This window comes from Anas platyrhynchos, chromosome 30 (assembly GCF_047663525.1).
Source record: "Anas platyrhynchos isolate ZD024472 breed Pekin duck chromosome 30, IASCAAS_PekinDuck_T2T, whole genome shotgun sequence".
In the NCBI taxonomy this organism is placed as follows: Eukaryota; Metazoa; Chordata; class Aves; order Anseriformes; family Anatidae; genus Anas; species Anas platyrhynchos.
This window is the reverse complement of record NC_092616.1, coordinates 5015532-5037325: the sequence shown is the minus strand read 5'-3', so window position 1 is coordinate 5037325 and position 21794 is coordinate 5015532. Positions and strand designations below refer to the sequence as shown.

The 21794-nt window shown below is 51.2% G+C and overlaps 3 protein-coding genes across 4 annotated transcripts in view; 1 reads left to right on the top strand and 2 right to left on the bottom strand.

The window, feature by feature from the left end:
- LOC119712973 (uncharacterized) overlaps positions 1-21794 on the bottom strand; it is a 672213-nt gene that overhangs the window by 385568 nt on the left and 264851 nt on the right. The window lies entirely within an intron of this gene.
- LOC139999935 (olfactory receptor 14C36-like) lies at positions 2312-3516 on the bottom strand. Of its 2 annotated transcripts, none has more exons than XM_072029603.1 (2): positions 3387-3516; positions 2312-3294 (listed from the first exon to the last, which is right to left on the bottom strand). In XM_072029603.1, exon 2 carries the CDS (start codon positions 3269-3271, stop codon positions 2312-2314), a length of 960 nt encoding a protein of 319 aa, XP_071885704.1. In that variant the 5' UTR covers positions 3272-3294; positions 3387-3516. The 2 variants fall into 2 exon arrangements, with proteins under 2 accessions (XP_071885704.1, XP_071885703.1); XM_072029602.1 differs by having other exon boundaries at positions 2312-3322; positions 3387-3511.
- Positions 12989-13948, top strand: LOC139999793 (olfactory receptor 14C36-like). The gene has a single exon (XM_072029417.1). It carries the CDS (start codon positions 12989-12991, stop codon positions 13946-13948), a length of 960 nt encoding a protein of 319 aa, XP_071885518.1.

Genomic DNA, 21794 nt, shown 5'->3' with positions numbered 1-21794 from the left:
TTTCACAGAGAGGTGGTGGAGTCTTCCTCTCTGGAGATATTCAAAACTCACCTGGATGCCATCCTGTGCAATGCGTTCTCGGTGATCCTGTTTGGCAGGGGGGTTGGACTAGATGATCTTCAGAGGTCCCTTCTTACCTTGGCCATTCCAAGATTCTGTGAAACCTAAAGAAAACAGGGAGACAGGTAGCCTTGAGATATCAGAAGCAAAGGAGATAAGGGATGGAAGATAAAAAACAAAAAGGAAAAAAACAACTGCAGGAAGATTCCAGACTGACCTTTTGCTCATTAAGGGTCACTAACATATTAAAAATCACACCAGTAAAAATGGTAATGTATGCTAATGTGGAATATGGTGTTTTCCCCACCTGCCTCCCAATACCCCTCCTCCCCCTGCGCCTGGTCCTCTGTAATGCACAAACTCAGTAGAGGAAAGTTAGGAAAGCTGAAACAGCCAATTAAAAGTAGCCAGAGAGAGAGTTTCTCAAGTTTGCTGTGTGTAAAAAATGGTGATTCAAACTAGATGTATGCTTGCTTTACAAAAGTTCACCAAGAAACCTGACTCTGCAGAGTTCTATAATTGCTTATTTAATTAAAAGACCTTTGTGTGCATTCTGACTCTACGTGCATATTGGTGGGGCCGACGGGGCATGAACATACGGACAACACTTGCAGCCCATGGGTACCATGGCAGAGTAGATCTCCACACCACAGCCCGTGGAGGAGCCCCCAGTGGAGCAGGTGGATGTGGCCTGGAGGAGGCTGCGGCCCATGGAGAGCCCCTACAGGAGCAGGGGATCTGGGGATCTGGGGGGAGCTGCTGCCTGTGGGACAGCAGTTTGCTCCTGACAGATGGACCCCACGGTTCGGACCCATGTAAGAGCAATTATTGAAGAGCTGCTGCCTGTGGGAAGCACACACAGGATCAGTTTGGATGGGACGGCATCCCATGGGAGGGATCCCATGCTGGAGCAGGGGCAGATAGTGACCCTGAAGAAGCGGTGGAGATGAAGCATCATGGACTGACCGCAGCCCCCATTCCCTATTCCCCTGAGCTATTTGGGGGGTGTAAGGAGAAGAGGATGTATGGAGGGCAAGGTGGGTTTTAGTTTGCTTGTAGCTCCTCACTATTCTAGTTTGCTGGTGATAGGCAACAAATTATATTAATTTCCCTACGCTCATTCATTTTTGCCCATGACAATAACTGGTGACTGTGATGATACAGGGGGTTGCAGTTGGACCAAATGATCTTGGAGGTCTTTTCCAACCTTCTATGACTCTATGATTTCATGAAACTTGGTGGCTGATCTGATCTTACTAGGAGAACAAACCCTGAGCACCTTTCATCATATTTTCTCCCCCTTTTCCTTTGAGAAGAAGGAGTTAGAGAGAGGTTATGGTGGAGTTGAGCTGCTTAGCAGAGTAAAACCACAATAGAAGGCAAATGGAAGGGGTTCAGCACCAGAGCTGTGGCCATCCAAGGATGGCATCTCAGCACCCAGGACATGATCTGATATCTCCCAGGGAAATCTGGCCCTGGATTTTCCATCTTTATGAGGATATGCAGAGCAGTGATTAAAGCAGCCTTTGGGCTCAGAGCAGCCCTAGCATCAGGACCCAAGAGTCCTGGCCGCCCCATTGTCCCTTAGCAAAGTGGGACCCTCAGGAAGGGCTCTCACAGCAGCCACCAGCCCTCTCCAGCCCCACTTCCTCCCTCCCTAAGCCCAGGACTTGCAGGTTTTGACAGCTGAAAGCAGGTAGAGGAGGAGAGAGAAGGGTGGATATCTTTTTAGTTCACTTTTTTTTTTTTTTCTCATTGCTCCAGTCTGTTAGTAAATATATTATCTTAATCTCCTTATAGGGTCTGCTTCCATGACTGCAATTGATGAGTCATCTCCCCATACCTTGTATAAACCCTGCAGCCCTTTCCAACTCTATTTTCTTCATCTGTACCTTTCAGGAGCAGGGGTGATAGAGTGGTGTGGTGGAGTTCAGCTGTCCATCAGTGTGAAACCACCGCAATGCTCAGACCTATTGCTGACACCAGCTTTGAAAGAAGAGGCAGGATTTCAGGCAGTGCATTGGAGAGATGCTGTTTTATTAAGCAGATGCTAAAGGAGAGTTGATGCTGACATGCAGGGAGGGAAAAACTGTGCAGAGTAAACAGCGCAGTTTAATACTTCAGGAGATGCTGGATGAATAATAAGCCTTTTTTTTCTAAATAATAAATGGAAATGAAACTAAGGATAAAGATAAAAATACCAATATTCTTAATGAAACAAGTACCAGGCATTCAAATTATATCCAGGAAGTCATTTGTGGAGAAAGAGGGGAAGTTTATCACCATTCAGAAATATCCATGATATTCCTTTCCTAATAGCACCCTTGAGCTCCTTGTTTCTCATGCTGTAAATGAGGGGATTGAATGTTGGGGGCACCACCGAGTACAGAACTGCCACCAAAAGATCCAGGGTTGGGGAGGAGATAGAAGGGGGCTTCAGATAGGCAAAAAAGCCAGAGATGACAAAGAGGGAGACCACAAACAGGTGAGGGAGGCACGTGGAGAAGGCTTTGAGCTGACCCTGCCTAGAGGGCATCCTCAGCACAGCCCTGAAGATCCACACATAGGAAAAAAGAATGAAAACAAAACAGCCAAATGCTAAACAGATAGCAACCATAAGTACCCAGATTTCCCTGAGGTAGGAGTGTGAGCAGGAGAGTTTGAGGATCTGGGGGATTTCACAGAAGAATTGGTCCAAGGCATTGCCTTGGCAGAGGGGCAGGGAAAATGTATTGGCCGTGTACAGCAGAGCATAAAGAACCCCACTGCCCCAGGCAGCTGCTGCCATCTGGGCACAAGCTCTGCTGCCCAGGAGGGTCCCATAGTGCAGGGGCTTGCAGATGGCAACGTAGCGGTCATAGGACATGATGGTGAGAACAGAAAGCTCTGTTGAAAACAAGACGACAATGAGAAAGACCTGTATAACACATCCTGCATAGGAGATGGCCCTGGAGTCCCAGAGGGAATTGGCCATGGCTTTGGGGACAGTGGTGGAGATGCAGCCCAGGTCGAGGAGGGCGAGGTTGAGGAGGAAGAAGTACATGGGGGTGTGGAGGCGGTGGTCGCAGGCTACGGCAGTGAGGATGAGGCCGTTACCGAGGAGGGCAGCCAGGTAGATGCCCAGGAAGAGCGCGAAGTGCAGGAGCTGCAGCTCCCGTGTGACTGCAAATGGCAGGAGAAGGAACTTGGTGATGGAGCTGCTGTTGGACATCTGATGCCTCTTGGCCTTGGGGCCTGTCCAAAGAGAAAAGCACATGGAAAACTTTGGGCAGACTTCTTTGAGCAAATCTCTGTCCTTTCAGCAACACCCTTCCCTTCTCACCCACCTCCGCAAATATGCGCTTTCTCAACAGCATCTTCATTCTCCTTTCTGGATGAAGCTCCGGTTTGTGCTGGCTGAGCACTGTTTGGAGCCACGACCTCTGCACGTGAGCTCCATCGGATTCAGCACTGCTGGGAAAGGTGGTGACCCATTCTTAAATTCATAGTTTCATTCAGATGCAGTGTACCTATAATTCAGAGGGGCTGTTCAACATCCTACAGCAGGATAACTCCAGGAAAACCTCTGCTGGACGTTCATAAACCACAGTGACCTGAACAGAGACAGATTATTTCCCAGCACTAGGCTGGGACCAGAGCCATTTTGGCTAGAACATCTTGGGCACTCTGCTCCCAGGGATGCACATCCAGAGCACGACTCAGTATTCTGGTGTTTGAGCTCTATCTTTAAACCCACTCCCCAGGGAATCTGAGGGGAACAGCAAGGGCAGGATGGATGGGAGGGGAAACAGAAAAATGGCCCAGGGTTCCTAGTGAGGGAGGCAGGAAATGGAGTGAGACATCGGTACTTGGGAGGGTGTTCTTTGTTCTGAGGGTCCTGCTGCCACGGGGACAACAAAGCATGAGATCCCATAGCTGTGGGGGCAGAGGCTTTGCTGGATGGCAGTCAAGGCAATGGAAAGCATCAGCAGTACTGGGATGGAACGGATGTGGCCAAATTCCCTTCTGCCATGTAGTTTCTGGGAACAGCTCCCTGTCATTCCCTGCCCATGGCTCTGCTGCCTGCAGCTGTCCCTGCCTGCAGCTGGGTCTCTGTCCCCATGCCTCCTGCCTGCAGCTCACAGCCCCCATCCCACCTGCTGGGTGCTCAGCTCTGCCCTGCAGACACCTCCTGGCAGCAGGGCTCTGCCCAGGGGCAGCTCGCTGGGGACATGTCCTAGAGCCCAGGGCACACAGACCCTGCTGACACTGCACATGTGGTGGTGGAGCTTTCTATGGGCTGAGGGGCAGGAAAAGATCCTTGTAACCTCTCAGCCATCATGGAGTCTCAGGCACTTCCTGGAATTAACAGCAAATATTTCTATTACAACTGAGGCAAGTAGAGAAGATTGGAAGTTCAGGAGGCTCAGAAAAGCTGTGACTGAAGCTCAGAAAATCCCCTACTTTATCCCGGCTCTTGCAAAGACCCTTTAGATACACGCTGGTTGTGCTGTGGAGCTGTGAGCAGGCTGCCCCAGGCAGCAGCCTCCCGCCAGCAGCAGGACCCTGCCCTGCCGGGGGGGCTCCTTCCACCCGCAGCTTCTCCCCACAGCGCCCTGGGCAGCTCCCCGGGCAGGCTGAGTGCTGAGCCTGGCAGGCGGCAGAGGCCCTGCCCCGGCACACAGCCCCTGGGGCACAGCAGGGACCCTGCTCTGCACCACAGCCCTGGACACCCCTGCCTGCACCCCCGGCTTCTCCTGCCTCCACGAACTGCGGCTGCATTGCCCTCCAGCCAGAGACTTACTGGGTGCAGGGCTGGGAAGTCTTCTCCCCCAGCAAGCTCTGGGCATGCTGCCACTTCTGCCTGCCTTTAAGCACTGTGTCTCTGCAGGCAGGGCTCACAACTCCTGGAAGGCAGTAGGATCTCTCCTGGGGAACACACTTGGATGCAGATCACACAAAATCTAATTGGCCCTCTCTGAACACTGTATTGACTGATTCCTTAGGCAGCAATTGCCCTACTTCGGTGTGCAGATCTACAGGATGTGCCAAATTTCCTCTTTCTTGTTCAAATTATTCATCAATGAAGTGGATGATATGCACCCTCACAAACTTTGCTGATGACACAAAGCTGGGAGGAGTGGCTGATACCCCAGAGGACTGTGCTGCCATTCAGAGGGACCTTGGCAGGGTGGAGAGATCACAGAATCACAGAATTTCTAGGTTGGAAGAGACGTCAAGATCATCGAGTCCAACCTCTGACCTAACACTAACAAGTCCTCCACTAAACCATATCACTAAGCTCTACATCTAGACGTCTTTTAAAGACCTCGAGGGATGGTGACTCAACCACTTCCCTGGGCAGCCCATTCCAATGCCTAACAACCCTTTTGGTAAAGAAGTTCTTCCTAACATCCAACCAAAAACTGCCCTGGCACAATTTTCGAAGTTGAGGCTGGGGACTAACCAGCAGGAGAGCAACTCTGCAGAGAGAGACCTGGGAGTCCTGGTGGACAGTACGCTGAGCATGAGCCAGCAATGTGCCCTTGTGGCCAAGAAGGCCAACGGGATCCTGGACTGCATTTGGAAAAGTGTTGCCAGCAGGCTAAAGAGAGGTGATCCTCCCCCTCTCCTCAGCCTGTATTGGTGCTCGGAGTTATTCCTCCCTAGGAAGGAGACACCACCTTTTCTTTGTGATGTCAAATGCATGAGAAGCCTGACAGGGTCAGAAAAGTGGCCATTTATTTGCAGAAGAAGCAATAGGGATGGATTCTCCAGAAATGCAACTTGGTGCTTGACAGAGCAGCACACTGCCACAGTCATGGTGACAGCCTGGCAGCCTTGTGTCTGGGTATTCCTGTGAGATCAGCCAAATGGGATGAAGGATTTGTTCCCTGACCCTTCTGTTGTGAGAGGGGTTTTGCCTCTCAGCAAAGCATATCGCTGTTGCCTGGACTCCTTCTGTGAGTGGCATCTGCCATTGGGGCCCAGAGATGTGCAAAGTCTTGGTTCTCTTGCTTTCCAATATCGTCTGGCATTCAGTCAACGCAAAGCAACCCAAGGTCTTCACCACAGCTGGTCATCATGGAAAGGCACCTCTGGGACTCCTTGCAACTGGCTTCAGTAATTCTGCCTTTGCTTATGTCAATCGTGATTGCCTACATTATTACGGACTCTTCTAGAGGTGACTTTGGAGTATGGGAATTCTCTATACAAATACAAAAGAGCTTTGATATTTTAGCTTGTGCTCAATGACTTTGGTCCTAGAACATTGCAGGTTATTGAATCAAAGCCTGGAATATCTTAGAGCCAATCACACACTGGCCTATAGTGTGTTGGTTATGGAAAATACTCTGGTGGGGGACTTCAACTTCCCAAATGTCTGGAGGAAAGACAACACAGACAACACCCGAAAACTTGTGTTGGGCCACGTGTGATAAACTCAGGTGGAAAGACTCAAGAACAGGTAACTCTGAATGGCTGTGGCACAGCCCAGAAGCTTGCCCCAGTCTGGGAATATGCCCCTGTCCAACTATGGAAATTATAAGGCATTAATATGAACAGACCCATCAGGTCAGTCAGCATAGTAAAGGGAAGTAATAGTTATTGTGCTGTAGGTGCAGAAGGCAATAAGCCTTGGATTGAGCCTCAGAAGACTCAAGGACATCTAATGCAGTTCATCCATGAGCTAAGACAAACACTGTGAGCAGAGTGAAGGACACTTCGAGCAGAGGAGATGGGCAACTGGCATGGCTGAGCAAGGACCTGCTGCTTAAACTGAGGGAAAAATAGGAAAATGTACAAGAAGTGGAAGGAGGGTTGTATTGCTTGGGAGGAATATGGGGGTGTCAACTAGATGTGTAGAGACGGGACCAGGAAAGCCAAGCCACAGACGGAGCTGAACTTGGCAAGGGATGTGAAGAAGAACAAGAAGGGGTTCTACGGATACATAGGCAGGAGGAGACAGCCCAAGGAGAGTGTTCCCCCTCTGATAAACAAGGTGGGAGAACTGGCTTCCTCAGACATGGAAAAAGCTGAGGTACTCAATAAGTGCTTTGCCTCAGTCTTCACTCGTGGTCAAGTTTCCTGTGTCTGTCAGGACCCTGAAACTCGAGGAGAGGGTGAGAGGAGCGGATTTTGTCCCACTGTGACAGTGGAACAAGTCCAGGACTGCCTAATGAAACTGGATGTATACAAGTCCATGGGACCAGAGGGTATACATCCCAGGATGCTGAGAGAGATGGCTGATGCGGTTGCTGAGCCGCTCTCCATCATATTCGAAAAATCATGGCTGTTGGGCGAAGCCCCCAGTGACTGGAAAAAGGGAAACATGACTCTCATTTTTAAGAAAGGGAAAACAGAAGAGTTGGGGAACTACAGGCTGGTGAGTCTCACCTCTGTGCCTGAGATGATCACGGAGCAGTCCCTCCTGGAACACATCTGAAGGCATGCATGAGATAAAGAGGTGATTTGAGACAGCCAGTATGGCTTCACCAAAGGCAGATCTTGCCTAACCAATCTGATGGCCTTCTATGATGGAGTGATGACATCAGTGGACAAAGGAAGGGCTATGAATATCATCTACCTGGACTTGGGCAAAGCCTTTGATATGGTCCCTCACCACATTTGTCTCTCTAAATTGGAGAAGTATGGATTTGAAGGATGGCCTGTTAGGTGGATCAAGAATTGGTTGGCTGGTCGCAGCCAAAGTGTTGTGGTCAATGGTTCTATGTCTGGGTGGAGTCTGGTCACAATTGGTGTCCCTCAGGGGTCGGTCTTTGGACGGGTACTCTTCAACATCTTTATCAATGACATAGGTGATGGAATCCAGTGAATCCTCAGCAAGTTTGGAGATGACACCAGGCTGAGTGGTGCAGTCGATACAATAGAGGGAAGGGATGCCATCCAGAGGGACCTGGACAGGCTGGAGTACTGGGTCCATGAGAACCTAATGAGGTTCAACAAGGCCAAGTGCAAGACGTTGCACTTGGACTTGGGCAATCCCACGTATTTATATAGACTGGGCAAAGAAGAAATTGAGAGTAGCCTTGTGGAGCAGGACTTTGGGGTCCTGCTGGGCGAGAAGCTGCACATGAGCCAGCAGCATGCGCTTGTTGCCTGGAAGGCCAACTCTGTCCTGGGCTGCATTAAAAAGGAGTGGCCAGGAGGGATATGGCTGTGACTGTCCCCCTCTATTCTGTTCTTGTGAGACCCCACCTGGAATACTGTGTACAGGCCTGAAGCCCCCAGCACAAGAAGGATGTGGAGCTCTTGGAACGGATCCAGAGGAGGGCCACTCAGATGATCAGAGGGCTAAAGCATCTCCCCTTTGCAGAAAGGTTGAAGGAACTGGTCTTGTTTAGCTTGGAGAAGAGAAGGCTCGTCCGAGACCTCATTGTGGCCTTCCAGTATGTGAAGGGAGTGTATAAACAGGAGGGGGAAATGCCTGTTCATATGTGTTGGTAGTGATAGGAAAAGGGGGGATGGTTTTAGAGTAAGACAGGGAAGGTTTAGACTAGAAATTAGGAGAGCTTTTTTCACTCAGAGGGTGGTGAGGCACTGGAACATGTTGCCCAGAGAGGTTGTGGATGCCCCATCCCTGGAGGCATTCAAGACCACCTGAATGCAGCTCTGGGCATCCTGCTCTAGTGGTTGGCCCAGAGCAGGGGGATTGAAAGTAGATGATCTTGAAGGTCCTTTTCAACCCAGGAAATTCCATGATTCCATAATGTTTTTCCTCCCAGAGCGAGATCCCAAAGAGGCACCATTTCCCAGGGAAACCTGGCCCTGCATTGTCCCCCAGAGCAAAGAAGGCATGCCTAGAGAAGCCCCAGGGATAAGGGCATCCCTAGCATCAGGACCCAGGAGTCCTGGCTGCTACATTGTCCCGTGAACTCAGAGGGACACTCAGGCAGGGCTCTCACAGCAGCCACCAGCCTTCTCCAGCCTCCCCCCAAAGCCCATGACTTGCAGCTTTGGACACCTGACAGCCCCTGTGATACGTCTTGCGAAGGGGATCCTGACACCCTTACCTTTGGGGGAGAGCTGCAGGAGCACTGGGAACAGGGAAGTCAGGACAGTGGTGATGGTCACCCTCCAGCAGCCCTCCATCTCGCTTGCTGCTGGCCTTCAGCTCAGGACAAGGGATGCCCGCCCTGGGTTCTCAACCACAGCTCCTCTGCAAGGTGCCCCTGCTCCTCCGTCTATCAGCGAGGGTCGCCCAGTGCAAGCTTGCTGCCTGCTGACCCCACTCCTGGCCACAGAAGGACAGCGCTGGAGAGCACCCAAGCAGTGCCCAGCAGGGACCAGGCCTTGCAGGGAAGTGCCGGCACTTCCGTTGCTCCAGTGACGATATCCTGGTGATGCAGTGCCCCCTCTGTGACATCAGCGTGTGACATTTGAAGGCCTGTGAAGTCAGAAGCAAGGACATGGCACAGCTCAGGAGAGAGACGAGAGATTTCCCTTTTTGTCCTGAGAAACAGCCATTTCCCTTCTGCCCAGTTCTTTTTGGGATGTGGAAGAGTACAGGGACATCTCCAAATGGTGGCAAAGGCCATGGAGCAAAGGCAGTGGAGCCCTGGAGATACCACTACTGCCCCCTTTTACCAACATGCTTCTGCTGTTGGGAGCCCTCCCACACTGGTTGGGTTTGAGGCTTGTCCTGGGACCTGGATTTTTCAAAAGATGGGAGCAAAGGCACCTGGGATGGAACAGCCCCTCGGTGTGCCTGAACTCTTCACTGCATGTAACTCACTTCTGAAAGAAAGATGGGTTTTACAGAGTGAATTGGGGTACATGCCAGGGCCTCAGCACCATCCCCCAGTCTGCCATGCAGGAGGCAGAGGTGATACATGAGTGAGGGGCAGATGTACCCTCAACATGTCATGATGAGAGAGAGGAGTAGGGCAGACAAAAAGGGGAGTGGGGAGAATGGTCTAGGATGGATGCCAGGCTCTCCTGTAGGCTGCCACAGCCTCCCCACGGTGCACAGCTTTGGGCCTTGAGAGGAGGTGGAGACCACAGAAGAGGCTGAGGTGGGGGGGCAGCCTGCCCCTTGCAGCTGGGCTGCCAGATCTGCCTGCAGGAGACCACTTGTGTCTTGGTGTCCACAATGGAGGAGGAAGCCATCCTGATTTAGGATCTAAACTCTCTCATTTCAGGAGACCTGTGGCATGCTGAAGGCAGGACTACAGCCCCTGACCGTACTGCACACAGATGTACCTGGTCCCGTGTCAGCTGGACCATGTCAAGTGGGCTGCAGGGAAACATAAGGCTGAGCCTGTGCAATGCTGGGTATAGGTCTGTCCCCTAAACCTCATCTCTTTCCATGTGCTGAAAAGCAGCTGGACTACATCATGCCTTGTGCAAGAGGAGTGTCAAGACACAGGTTTTCCTGTTTGCAAGTGCCAGATCCTGGTGAACATCACCTAGGTTGGCCCATCTGACACCTGTGCACAGAAGCTCTCTGCAAGAACCCACAGAAAACATGGGGAATGTTTGAACCCAGCAGTGTCCCTTTCCTGTGGTTGGCAGAGTGAATAAATTCCCTCACAGTGACATGGAGTCATTGAACTCAACTTACTCCAATGCTTTCCACAAGACTTTGCCCACTTCTTCAGCCTGGCTGCAGACATTTACCTCCTGCCATGCTGTCACCCTGACTGGCTTTTGTCCCTAAACCATAAGGGCTCCCCCAGTCTGCTGCCCAATACATAGAAGAGATCCATGCATCCAGACAGATTCTTCACATGGAGCAAACTCTCGTTGATCATGCCCAATTGTCTCTTCTGAAGAATCTGCACCCATTCAGCATGATCACACTGTGCCCCTGACTGTCTCTCCTCTGACCTCACACGGGCTCCCCCAGCGTACTGCCAGTTCCATGGACAGCACAAAGGAAGGTGAATCTTATACAGATTTTATTAACTTTATTTTTTTTTTATGAGAGGTGATTTTGCTGCCAAGAATTGTGTGTGCCAAGTGAGGGAAGGAACCCCAGGGATCCCTTCAGGCTGTTTCCCAGCAGGTTCCCCTGCAGCCCCAGGGCCATGTGCAGGGAGCCTGGTGGGGGGCAGAGCAAGGGAGGCCTTGGGCTGGGCCTCTGCTGCTGAGCTGGGCCGGGCTCCTGGGCCCAAGGGGAGCTCCTGGCAAGCGGGCAGCGCTGCACAGAGACAGCTCTGCCCAGGAGCAGCTCCTCTGCACAGCGCAGCAGGGCTGGGGGCACTGCCTGCAGAGACACAGTGCTTAAAGGCAGGCAGAAGTGGCAGCATGCCCAGAGCTCACCGGGGGAGAAGACTTCGCAGCCCTGCACCCGGTAAGTCTCTGGCTGGAGGGCAATGCAGCCGCAGTTCGTGGAGGCAGGAGAAGCCGGGGGTGCAGGCAGGGGTGTCCAGGGCTGTGGTGCAGAGCAGGGTCCCTGCTGTGCCCCAGAGGCTGTGTGCCGGGGCAGGGCCTCTGCCGCCTGCCAGGCTCAGCACTCAGCCTGCCCGGGGAGCTGCCCAGGGCACTGCAGGGAGAAGCTGCGGGTGGAAGGAGCCCTTCCAGTAGGGCAGGGTCCTGCTGCTGGTGGGAGGCTGCTGCCTGGTGCAGCCTGCTCACAGCTCCACAGAATACTAAGAGAATTTCACTCTCATCTTTCCTTAGCCTCTCCTTTCAGTTTCTGTTTTAGGCTCAGTGGAAACAGAAATATATGATGTTATTTTCTAGAAAAGCCTGACAGTCCTAAGGCATCCTAAGGAGGTTACAAGGACCCCCAGTAAATCTTATCCAGAAATCTCCACCACCCCTTGCACAGTGTCAGCAGGGTCTGTGTGACCTGGCTCTAGGACGTGCCCCCAGTGAGCTGCCCCTGGGCAGAGCCCTGCTGCCAGGAGGTGTCTGCAGGGCAGAGCTGAGCACCCAGCGGGTGGGATGGGGGCTGTGAGCTGCAGGCAGAAGGCGTGGGGACAGAGACCCAGCTGCAGGTTGGGACAGCTGCAGACAACAGAGCCATGGGCAGGGAATGGCAGGACAGTGCTAGCAGAGTAGTCTGGTACCTCTCTGTCTGCCCTCTAGCTCATAGGATTCAGGACGTGACTCATAACCTCAGTACCAGGACCTCACTCACAGCGGGCCCTTCTGAGTTCCTGTTGGTGCCTTCTGCCTTGCCTCCCCTGGCAGAAGCCCTGTGCTATTCCGCTCTCTTCTTAGACCTGCAGCTGCTGTTCTTGCTTTATGGCTCCCTGCAATTGTGGAGATGGGGCTTTCAGCTGCAGCTCAAGCACTGACCCTCTGGGTCCCACCATGCAGATGTGTCCATAGGAGGAAGGTGCCCAGAGTTCCCCTTCTAACCTATGGGGCTCTCGGCATTGCAGTCTGTGGGGCATGGACAAAGCTGTATCACCTTCCAGGGACTTTCTGAGGCCACAATCATTGGGCAGCCCAATGTAGGTAACTCGACTGAGCCCTGGAGTTTGGCTGAGACTAGGGTAGATGGACAGACTGGCTATCCTCATTGCACTAAGGACATTAACTTTACCTTCCGGGACTCACAAAAGCTCACCTGGTATTTCTTACAACTGCCAGGGTTTTCTACCCTCTAAAAATGCTCCTGAGTGTGATGCAGATAGAACAAAGTAAATCACAAGTACATCAGTAAAGAGTGTTGAGAGTGGTAATGCTGTGAAGTCCAATACATCAGAGGTAGATTTAATCAGAGATCACTCCTGGTTTCTTTTCATGTAGAGCTGTAGGACAGGTCTGAATCCTCCAGCACACACAGCAGAGACCGCTGCTCCCAGGGGCACATTCCTCCAACACCAACCAGACCTCAGGCAAGGGAGCAAAAGAAACGCCTCAGAAAGGGGAAAGTCACTGTAGGGGTGTTTGGATGCGAAGAGAAATAGGTTTTCTCTCCTAATGATCACTATCTTTTCTTCCTTGGGTATTCCCCTTTGTCCAGGAGGATCAGATGTCCAACAGCAGCTCCATCACCGAGTTCCTCCTTCTGGCCTTCACAGACACACGGGAGCTGCAGCTCCTGCACTTCGCGCTCTTCCTGGGCATCTACCTGGCTGCCCTCCTGGGCAACGGCCTCATCCTTACCGCCGTAGCTTGCGACCACCGCCTTCACACTCCAATGTATTTCTTCCTCCTCAACCTCGCCCTCCTCGACCTGGGCTGCATCTCCACCACTGTCCCCAAAGCCATGGCCAATTCCCTTCATGATACTAGGGCCATTTCCTATGCAGGATGTGCTGCACAGGTCTTTCTTTTTCCCTTTCTGATATCAGCAGAGTATTTTATTCTCACCATCATGTCCTACGATCGCTATGTTGCCATCTGCAAGCCCCTGCACTACGGGACCCTCCTGGGCAGCAGAGCTTGTGCCCAGATGGCAGCAGCTGCCTGGGGCAGTGGGGTTCTCTATGCTCTGCTGCTCACTGCCAATACATTTTCACTGCCATTGTGCAGAGGCAATGCTGTGGACCGGTTCTTCTGTGAGATCCCCCAGATCCTGAAGATCTCCTGCTCACGCTCCTACCTGAGGAGTTTTTGGGTGCTTGTGATTGGTGTCTGGTTAACGTCCGTGTGCTTTGTTTTCATTCTTTTTTCTTATGTGCAGATCTTCAGGGCTGTGCTGAGGATGCCTTCAGACCAGGGGCGACACAAAGCCTTTTCCACATGCCTCCCTCACCTGTTTGTGGTTTCCCTGTTTATCAGCACTGCCCTTTTTGCTTACCTGAAGCCCCCCTCCATCTCCTCTCCATCCCTGAACCTGGTGGTGACAGCTCTGTACTCAGTGATGCCTCCAACATTGAACCCCCTCATCTACAGCATGAGAAACAGGGAGCTCAAGTGGGCTATTAGGAAAGTGATTTCACGAATGTTTCTAAATAGAGACAAATTTCCCCTCTTTTTCCAGAAATGACTTAACTTGGTACCTCCCCTCAGGCCTGGTCCTTCTTTCATTGTCAATATTGTTATTGTTCTCTTTGGTATCATTTGATTTATTGTGCTCTTAGAGTAATATCTCTTTTTCACCCTACTTCTGCTGAGGATTGACACTTCTCTGTTTGCTCTTGAGGCTATACAAATATGTGTCCAACAGAAGGTCAGAGCTGACTCTTACCTTCAAAATAAAATGGGATCTCCACAGTGCACTGTCTGAAGGCTTGGATGTTTTTTCAAGGTTGTTACCAAGCTTTCCAGAAGCTTGTGTCACTTTCCACCACCTATCAGACGCTTTCCAGCATCTGTCAGTGGTCATGATCCTCCAAAGATGTCCTGGGTGAGTAGAGACTTGCTAATGTGATGCCCATCTTTAAGAAAGGTCATAAAGAAGGACTAGGGAACTGCAGGTCTGTCAGCCTGACCTCGGTGCCAGGAAAGGTGATGGGACAGGTCATCTTGAATGCAATTATGCAGCATATGCAGGACTACCAGAGGATCAGGCCCAGTCAGTATGGGTTCAAGAAAGGCAAGTTCTGCCTGACCAACCTCATCTCCTTCTATGACCAGTGACCTGCCTGGAGAATGAAGGAAAGCCTGATGACATAGTCTACCTAGACTTCAGCAAGGCCTTTGCCATGATCTCCCACAGTATTCTCCTGGAGAAGCTGGCAGCCCATGGCTTGGACAGGCACACACTTTGCTGGCTTAAAAACTGGCTGGGTGGCCGGGCCCAGACAGTAGTGGTGGCCAGACTGAAATCCAGCTGGTGACCAGTCACGAGTGGTGTTCCCCAGGGGTTGGTGTTGAGGCCCATCCTGTTTAACATTTTTATTGATGATTTGGATGAGGCAATTGAGTGCACCCCCAGTACGTTTGCAGATGACACCAAGGTGGAGGGAAGTGTCAATCTGCCAGTGGGTAGGAAGGCCCAGTAGAGGGACCTGGACAGGCTGGATTGATGGGCAGAGGGCTGTGGGATGAGGTTCACCATGGGTAAGTGCTACATCCTCCTCTTTGGCCACAACAACCCCATGCAATTCTACAGGCTTGGGGAAGACTGGCTGGAAAGCTGTGCACAGGAAAGGGATCTGGGTGTGTGCTCAAAGCTTTCCTGAACATGAGCTGGCAGGTTGATAGCAATCTGAATATGAGTCAGTAGTGTGCCCTGGCAGCCAGGAGGGCCAACCGTATCCTGGGGTGCATCAAGCACGGCATTGCTAGTCAGTTGATGGAAGTGAATATCCTGCTCTACCTTGCACTGTTGGGGCCTCACCTTGAGTACTGTGTGCAGTTCTGGTGTCGTGGTTTAACCCAGCCGGCAGCTAAACACCACGCAGCCGTTCGCTCACCCTCCCCCCTCCCTCTCTGGGACGGGGGAGAGAAATGGAAAGTGAAGCCCGTGAGTTGAGATAAAGACAGTTTAATAAGACAGGAAAATAATAATAACAAAATAATAATAACAATAATAACAATAATAACAATAATAATAATATGGTGATAATAGGGAAATAATAATAATATGTACAAACAAGTGATGCACAATGCAATTGCTCACCACTCGCTGACCGATGCCCAGCCTAACCCCGAGCAGTCCCGCCCCCTCCCCCCGGCTAGCCACCCCTATATATTGTTTAGCATGACGTCAGATGGTATGGAATACCCCTTTGGCTAGTTTGGGTCACCTGTCCTGGGTCTGTCCCCTCCCAGCTCTTACTGCACCCCCAGCCTGCCCGTTGGCAGGACAGAGCAAAAGGCTGAGATGTCCTTGGCTTAGTATAAGCACTGCTCTGCAACAATTAAAGCATCGGGGTGTTATCAGCACTCTTCTCATCCTAAGCCAAAACACAGCATTCCACCAGCTACTAGGAAGAAAATTAATTCTGTGCTAACTGAAACCAGGACATCTGGGCACCACAGTACTGAAAGGATATGAAACTATTGGAGAGAGTCCAGTGAAGGACTACAAAAATGGTGAAGGGCCTAGAGGGGAGGCACAGCTGAGGTCACTTGGCCTGTTCAACCTGGAAAAGGAGAGGCTGAGGGGAGACCTCATCATGGTCTAGTCTCCCTCACGAGGGAGAGTGGAGCGGCAGGCACCCCTCTATTCTCTTTAGTGACCAGTGATAGGACCAGAGGGAATGGTGTCAAGCTGCGACAGGTGAGGTTCAGGCTGGATATCAGGAAGATAACTCTTCACTGAGAGGTAGTTACACACTGGAACAGGCTCCCCAGATACAGAGTCACGGCACCAAGCTTATCAGAGTTTAAGAAGCAATTGGACTGTGCACTTAGTCACATGGTCTAAAATTTTGGGCAGACCTGTGTGGTGCCAGGAGCTTGACTCTATGATCCTTATGAGTCCTGTCCAACTTGGGATATACTATGATTCTATGATTTTTGCACCAACTCCCGCCTCCTTTCCTCAGACATCTGGCTACACACAGTTTTTTGTTGTTATTTTTGTGTGGATGTGTCTTTTTTTTTTTTTAATATTTACAAAAAAAGTATATTAAAAAGAAACAAACACCAACAAAAATAAAAGAAGCAACCAAACAAAAACCACAGTCCACAACTGTGAGTCAACTCTAACTTGCCTCCAGTGAGGTGCACCATCCACCGTTGATGACTGTACAAGAAATTTTTGACACAGAGAGATAGGAAATGGTAAAAGAGAAATACAGAGTTGGCTACAGGGATGATGAAAGGGACTACTGAAACGCAGGCAAGCTTAACCTCCCTGAAACCCCTAGAAGCAACTGGGTCTATGAGAAGTATCTGAATGACCGAAGAGCAAGAGCAAGTGGAGGGGAACTCTGCAGAAGAGAGGAAAATGCACAAGTCCACACACTCTGCTGGAAAGATGATTTCCAGCATGGTCTGTTTCGTAAGGCCAGGTTGAAATACCTCAAAGACTGAGATGAAGTGCAGTGCATAAGAGAAATTCTGGCAATGCAAGTACAGGGGAAGATATATATACATATCTGCATTACCTGCCTTTCTTGGTGGGAATATTCACATCTTTCTGTCTGTATAGTGAAAAATATTTGTGTAGCTACAGCTGTAACTACAGCTGTATGTGCAAGTAAAGGTAAATGTATATACAGAGTTACACGTATACACATAGATAACTGGGAGAGAGACGGGCAAGTGTCTGGGATTCTAGGAGTTTACATCACCTGAACTATCAGGAAACCAACCCAGCAGTGCTGGGAGCTGGGGAGAGGGGAGACGTGGAGGAAGGTCGCAGTGACACGGCTGGGAGGTAGGTTGTGATGCCATTCCTACTGCAGTGACCTGACTGCCGGGTGGCAGGCAGGCAGACACAGCGATGTCATTGAGTGCATCACAAACCCCATGGGACACAGGCGGCAGATCTGGCAGGGGACAGCTCTGTCCACCATGGCTGGGCTGCTGCTGCTGAGGTCACCTCCTCACAACACTGTGATGGGCCAGGAGCAGGCAGGCCTCAGGAGGCCATCAAGAGCAGCAGCTGTGGAAGCTGCAGGCAGATGCCTGGGCCCCTGGGGAGGGCTGCCCTGCAGTGATGCCAGCTGGACATGGGGTGGGAGCCTGTGGGAAAAGGCATGGGAAAGTGCTGGGTGTGACAAAGCACAGCACGAGAAAGGAGCAGAGTACAGGCAGGGCTGTGAGGGACAGCAGTATCTCACGTGCCCTTGGTGGGCAGAGATTTGAGCGATGGGCAAATGGCACAGAGAGATGGAGGGGAGCAGTGGAGACCAGAGGTCTGGTCCTTGCTCTAGAGACTCCAGATACCCTGTACCTGATCGCATCTCTCTGTCCTGCCTTCTTCCAGTTGCAGTTGGTCTGGGTGTGCTCAGCCATACCCGCCTGCGTGTGCACATCCATGTGTGTTTAAAAGATTGTGTCTTTGTGTACACATGGCCTGATATCCTTGCAGTCACCAGCTCTAGGTGAGCTTTGCCTTTTCTAAAAGCATATGTCCACCACAAAGGTCAGATATCTAAGTTTCTTTTTTGGAGCCTGTCCTTGCTGTCACCCCCTGGCAGATCCTTCATGGCCCCTCTCAGTGCCCTATCCCTGCAGCGTCCCAGCCCCACTGCCCCACACACGGTCCCACAGCCGTGCTGCCAAGGCAACGCACATGGCAGTGCACATTCAGGGTTGGGTCAAGCTCCTGCTATTACAATCCCAATGACACAATTGGGGTCCCCTCCTGCCATGGCCCTCCTGCGTTTGCATCCTCCTCCAGCCCCCAGCTGTGGGAGTATGTCCATGGGGGTCGACAAGCCCCATGGTTGGTGATAACATCGGACTCTTAATAATGAGACCATCAGGAACGTAAAGAGTTTAGAGGGAACAAAGAAGGGTGATTCAGGAGACCCCTTGTTGTCTGGGGTTGCTTGTTCTCCAGCCATTAAGGCATGGAAGATGCTGGGTGTTTGCTGTTGCAGGGCAAAGTTGTTGACCAATGAATAGTCAGTGGAAAAGTACTGCTGGGGGGCGAATGGTATAAGAAGGGAGCCTGTCCTCGATAAGGGATAATGAAGTTATGTCCTCAATATGAGAGATGAAGTTAGGCCCTCAGTAAGAAAGAGCTGAAGTTATGTCATCAATAAAGATGTAGCAGTTACAGATCCTAAAAGAACCCTGGTGTCCGTGTGGTCATTATGCCACACCCGGCCCCTGCCCTGACCCATCCACATCCCACGGGAGCCTCTGCAGACAGCCCTGCTCCAAGTCTTCAGGGCTCTGGGCCAGGACAGAGGCCAGCAGGGCTGGCTGTTCCCCTGACACAGGCCCTGAGCCTGGCACAAGGATGGAGATGGCCTGGCAGCCAAATGCACCCCTAAACCTGGGGGGAGCGGCCAGTGCTGGACATGGATGACAAGAGAGGCTGCAGGTGACGAAAGCCCTGGGCCACCTCCCTGCTCTGTCTGTGCCTGATGGGCACAGCCCGGCCTCCTCCCTCCTGCACCAGCCTGTCTTCCATCCCTGCCACACGACCCAAAGCCAGCAGTGGGTGTCCTCCCCTTGCATAGCTGCACATCCCAGCTCAACACAGATGTTTCTCTCTGCTGGGCAGCTTCCAGCCTGGCCCAGCTGGCCCCCAGCTCTCCCAGCTCCCTGTCCTCTGTCCACCTCCCAGGCTGGCCTGGCCCCACGGCAGTGCTCACTGCAGGCTGCTGCAGGGCTTTGGGCATTGCCACCACAGCCCCAGTTTCCATTCACTCCTGATCTGCTGAGAATGGGTCTCAGACCAAGATTTGTTTGGTTTAAATACACAGAGAGCCTGTTTCATTGTTTAGAGAAACCATGGGTCACACAGATGGGAATACTTAGATACAAGGGAATGGAGAAGGGCATTTCTGTGTAGGCAACATTACCACAAAGCCAGAAAGGAAAATCAAACAAATGAACAAGCAAACTCTACATGTAAAGTTCCTGGGGAGGAATAACCCCAAGTAGCAGAACAGGCTGGGGGGGTGACCTGCTGGAGAGCATCTCTGCAGAGAGGCACCTGAGAGTCCTGGGGGACGGCAGGCTGAGCACGAGTCAGCAGTGTGCCCTTGTAGCCAAGAAGGCCAACAGGATCCTGGGGTGCATTCGGAAGAGTGTTGCCAGCAGGCCAAGGGAGGTGATCCTCCCCCTCTACTCAGTCGCGGTGAGGCCCCACCTGCAGTCCTGTGTCCAGGTCTGGGCTCCCCAGGACAAGAGGGACATGGAACTACTGGAGAGAGTCCAGAGGAGGGCTACTAAGCTGATTAGAGGACTGGAGTATTAGATTAATGGGTCTGTATAGGAGAGGAGAAGACTGAGGGGAGACCTCATCCATGTGTATAAATATCTGAGGGGAGGGCATCTGGAGGATGGAACCAGACTCTTCTCAGTTGTACTCAGTGACAGGACAAGAGGCAATGGGCACAAACTGAAGCACAGGAGGTTCCAACTGTATATGAGGGAGCACTTCTTTACTGTGAGAGTGACAGTTTCACAGAGAGGTGGTGGAGTCTTCCTCTCCGGAGATATTCAAAACTCACCTGGATGCCATCCTGTGCAATGCGTTCTCGGTGATCCTGCTTGGCAGGGGGGTTGGACTAGATGATCTTCAGAGGTCCCTTCTAACCTTGGCCATTCCAAGATTCTGTGAAACCTAAAGAAAACAGGGAGACAGGTAGCCTTGAGATATCAGAAGCAAAGGAGATAAGGGATGGAAGATAAAAAACAAAAAGGAGAAAAACAACTGCAGGAAGATTCCAGACTGACCTTTTGCTCATTAAGGGTCACTAACATATTAAAAATCACACCAATAAAAATGGTAATGTATGCTAATGTGGAATATGGTGTTTTCCCCACCTGCCTCCCAATACCCCTCCTCCCCCTGCGCTTGGTCCTCTGTAATGCACAAACTCAGTAGAGGTAAGTTAGGAAAAGCTGAAACAGCCAATTAAAAATAGCCAGAGAGAGAGTTTCTCAAGTTTGCTGGTGTAAAAAATGGTGATTCAAGCTAGATGTATGCTTGTTTTACAAAAGTTCACCAAGAAACCTGACTCTGCAGAGTTCTATAATTACTTATTTAATTAAAAGACCTTTGTGTGCATTCTGACTCTATGTAGATCTCCACACCACAGCCTGTGGAGGAGCCCCCAGTGGAGCAGGTGGCTGTGGCCTAGAGGAGGCTGCGGCCCATGGAGAGCCCCTACAGGAGCAGGGGATCTGGGGGGAACTGCTGCCTGTGGGGGACAACAGTCTGCTCCTGACAGAGCAGACCCTAACATTACGCACCCATGTAAGAGCAATTATTGAAGAGCTGCTGCCTGTGGGAAGCACACACAGGATCAGTTTGGATAGGACAGCATCCCATGGGAGGGATCCCATGCTGGAGCAGGGGCAGATAGTGACCCTGAAGGAGCGGTGGAGATGAAGCATCATGGACTGACTGCAGCCCCCATTCCCTATTCCCCTGAGCTATTTGGGGGGTGTAAGGAGAAGAGGATGTATGGAGGGCAAGGTGGGTTTTAGTTTGCTTGTAGCTCCTCATTATTCTAGTTTGCTGGTGATAGGCAACAAATTATATTAATTTCCCTACGCTCATTCATTTTTGCCCATGACAATAACTGGTGACTGTGACGATACAGGGGGTTGCAGTTGGACCAAATGATCTTGGAGGTCTTTTCCAACCTTCTATGACTCTATGATTTCATGAAACTTGGTGGCTGATCTGATCTTACTAGGAGAACAAACCCTGAGCACCTTTCATCATATTTTCTCCCCCTTTTCCTTTGAGAAGAAGGAGTTAGAGAGAGGTTATGGTGGAGTTGAGCTGCTTAGCAGAGTAAAACCACAATAGAAGGCAAATGGAAGGGGTTCAGCACCAGAGCTGTGGCCATCCAAGGATGGCATCTCAGCACCCAGGACATGATCTGATATCTCCCAGGGAAATCTGGCCCTGGATTTTCCATCTTTATGAGGATATGCAGAGCAGTGATTAAAGCAGCCTTTGGGCTCAGAGCAGCCCTAGCATCAGGACCCAAGAGTCCTGGCCGCCCCATTGTCCCTTAGCAAAGTGGGACCCTCAGGAAGGGCTCTCAGAGCAGCCACCAGCCCCGTCCAGCCCCCCACTTCCTCCCCCCCTAAGCCCAGGACTTGCAGGTTTTGACAGCTGACAGCAGATAGAGGAGGAGAGAAGGGTGGATATCTTTTGAATCATTTTAGTTCACTTTTTATTTTTCTTTTTTATTTTTTTTCTCACTGCTTCAGTCTGTTAATAAATATTACCTTAATCTCCCTACAGGGTCTGCTTCCATGACTGCAATTGATGAGTCATCTCCCTGTCCCTTGTA

Excerpts from the sequence above, each read along its gene's own strand:
- LOC139999935 (XM_072029602.1), bottom strand. The coding sequence starts at position 3,422 with ATGAAGATGCTGTTGAGAAAGCGCATATTTGCGGAG. Across the intron at positions 3,323-3,386 it reads GAAAGCGCATATTTGCGGAG|TTTTCCATGTGCTTTTCTCT; the intron begins GTGGGTGAGAAG and ends GTCTGCCCAAAG.
- LOC139999793 (XM_072029417.1), top strand. The coding sequence starts at position 12,989 with ATGTCCAACAGCAGCTCCATCACCGAGTTCCTCCTTCTGGCCTTCACA.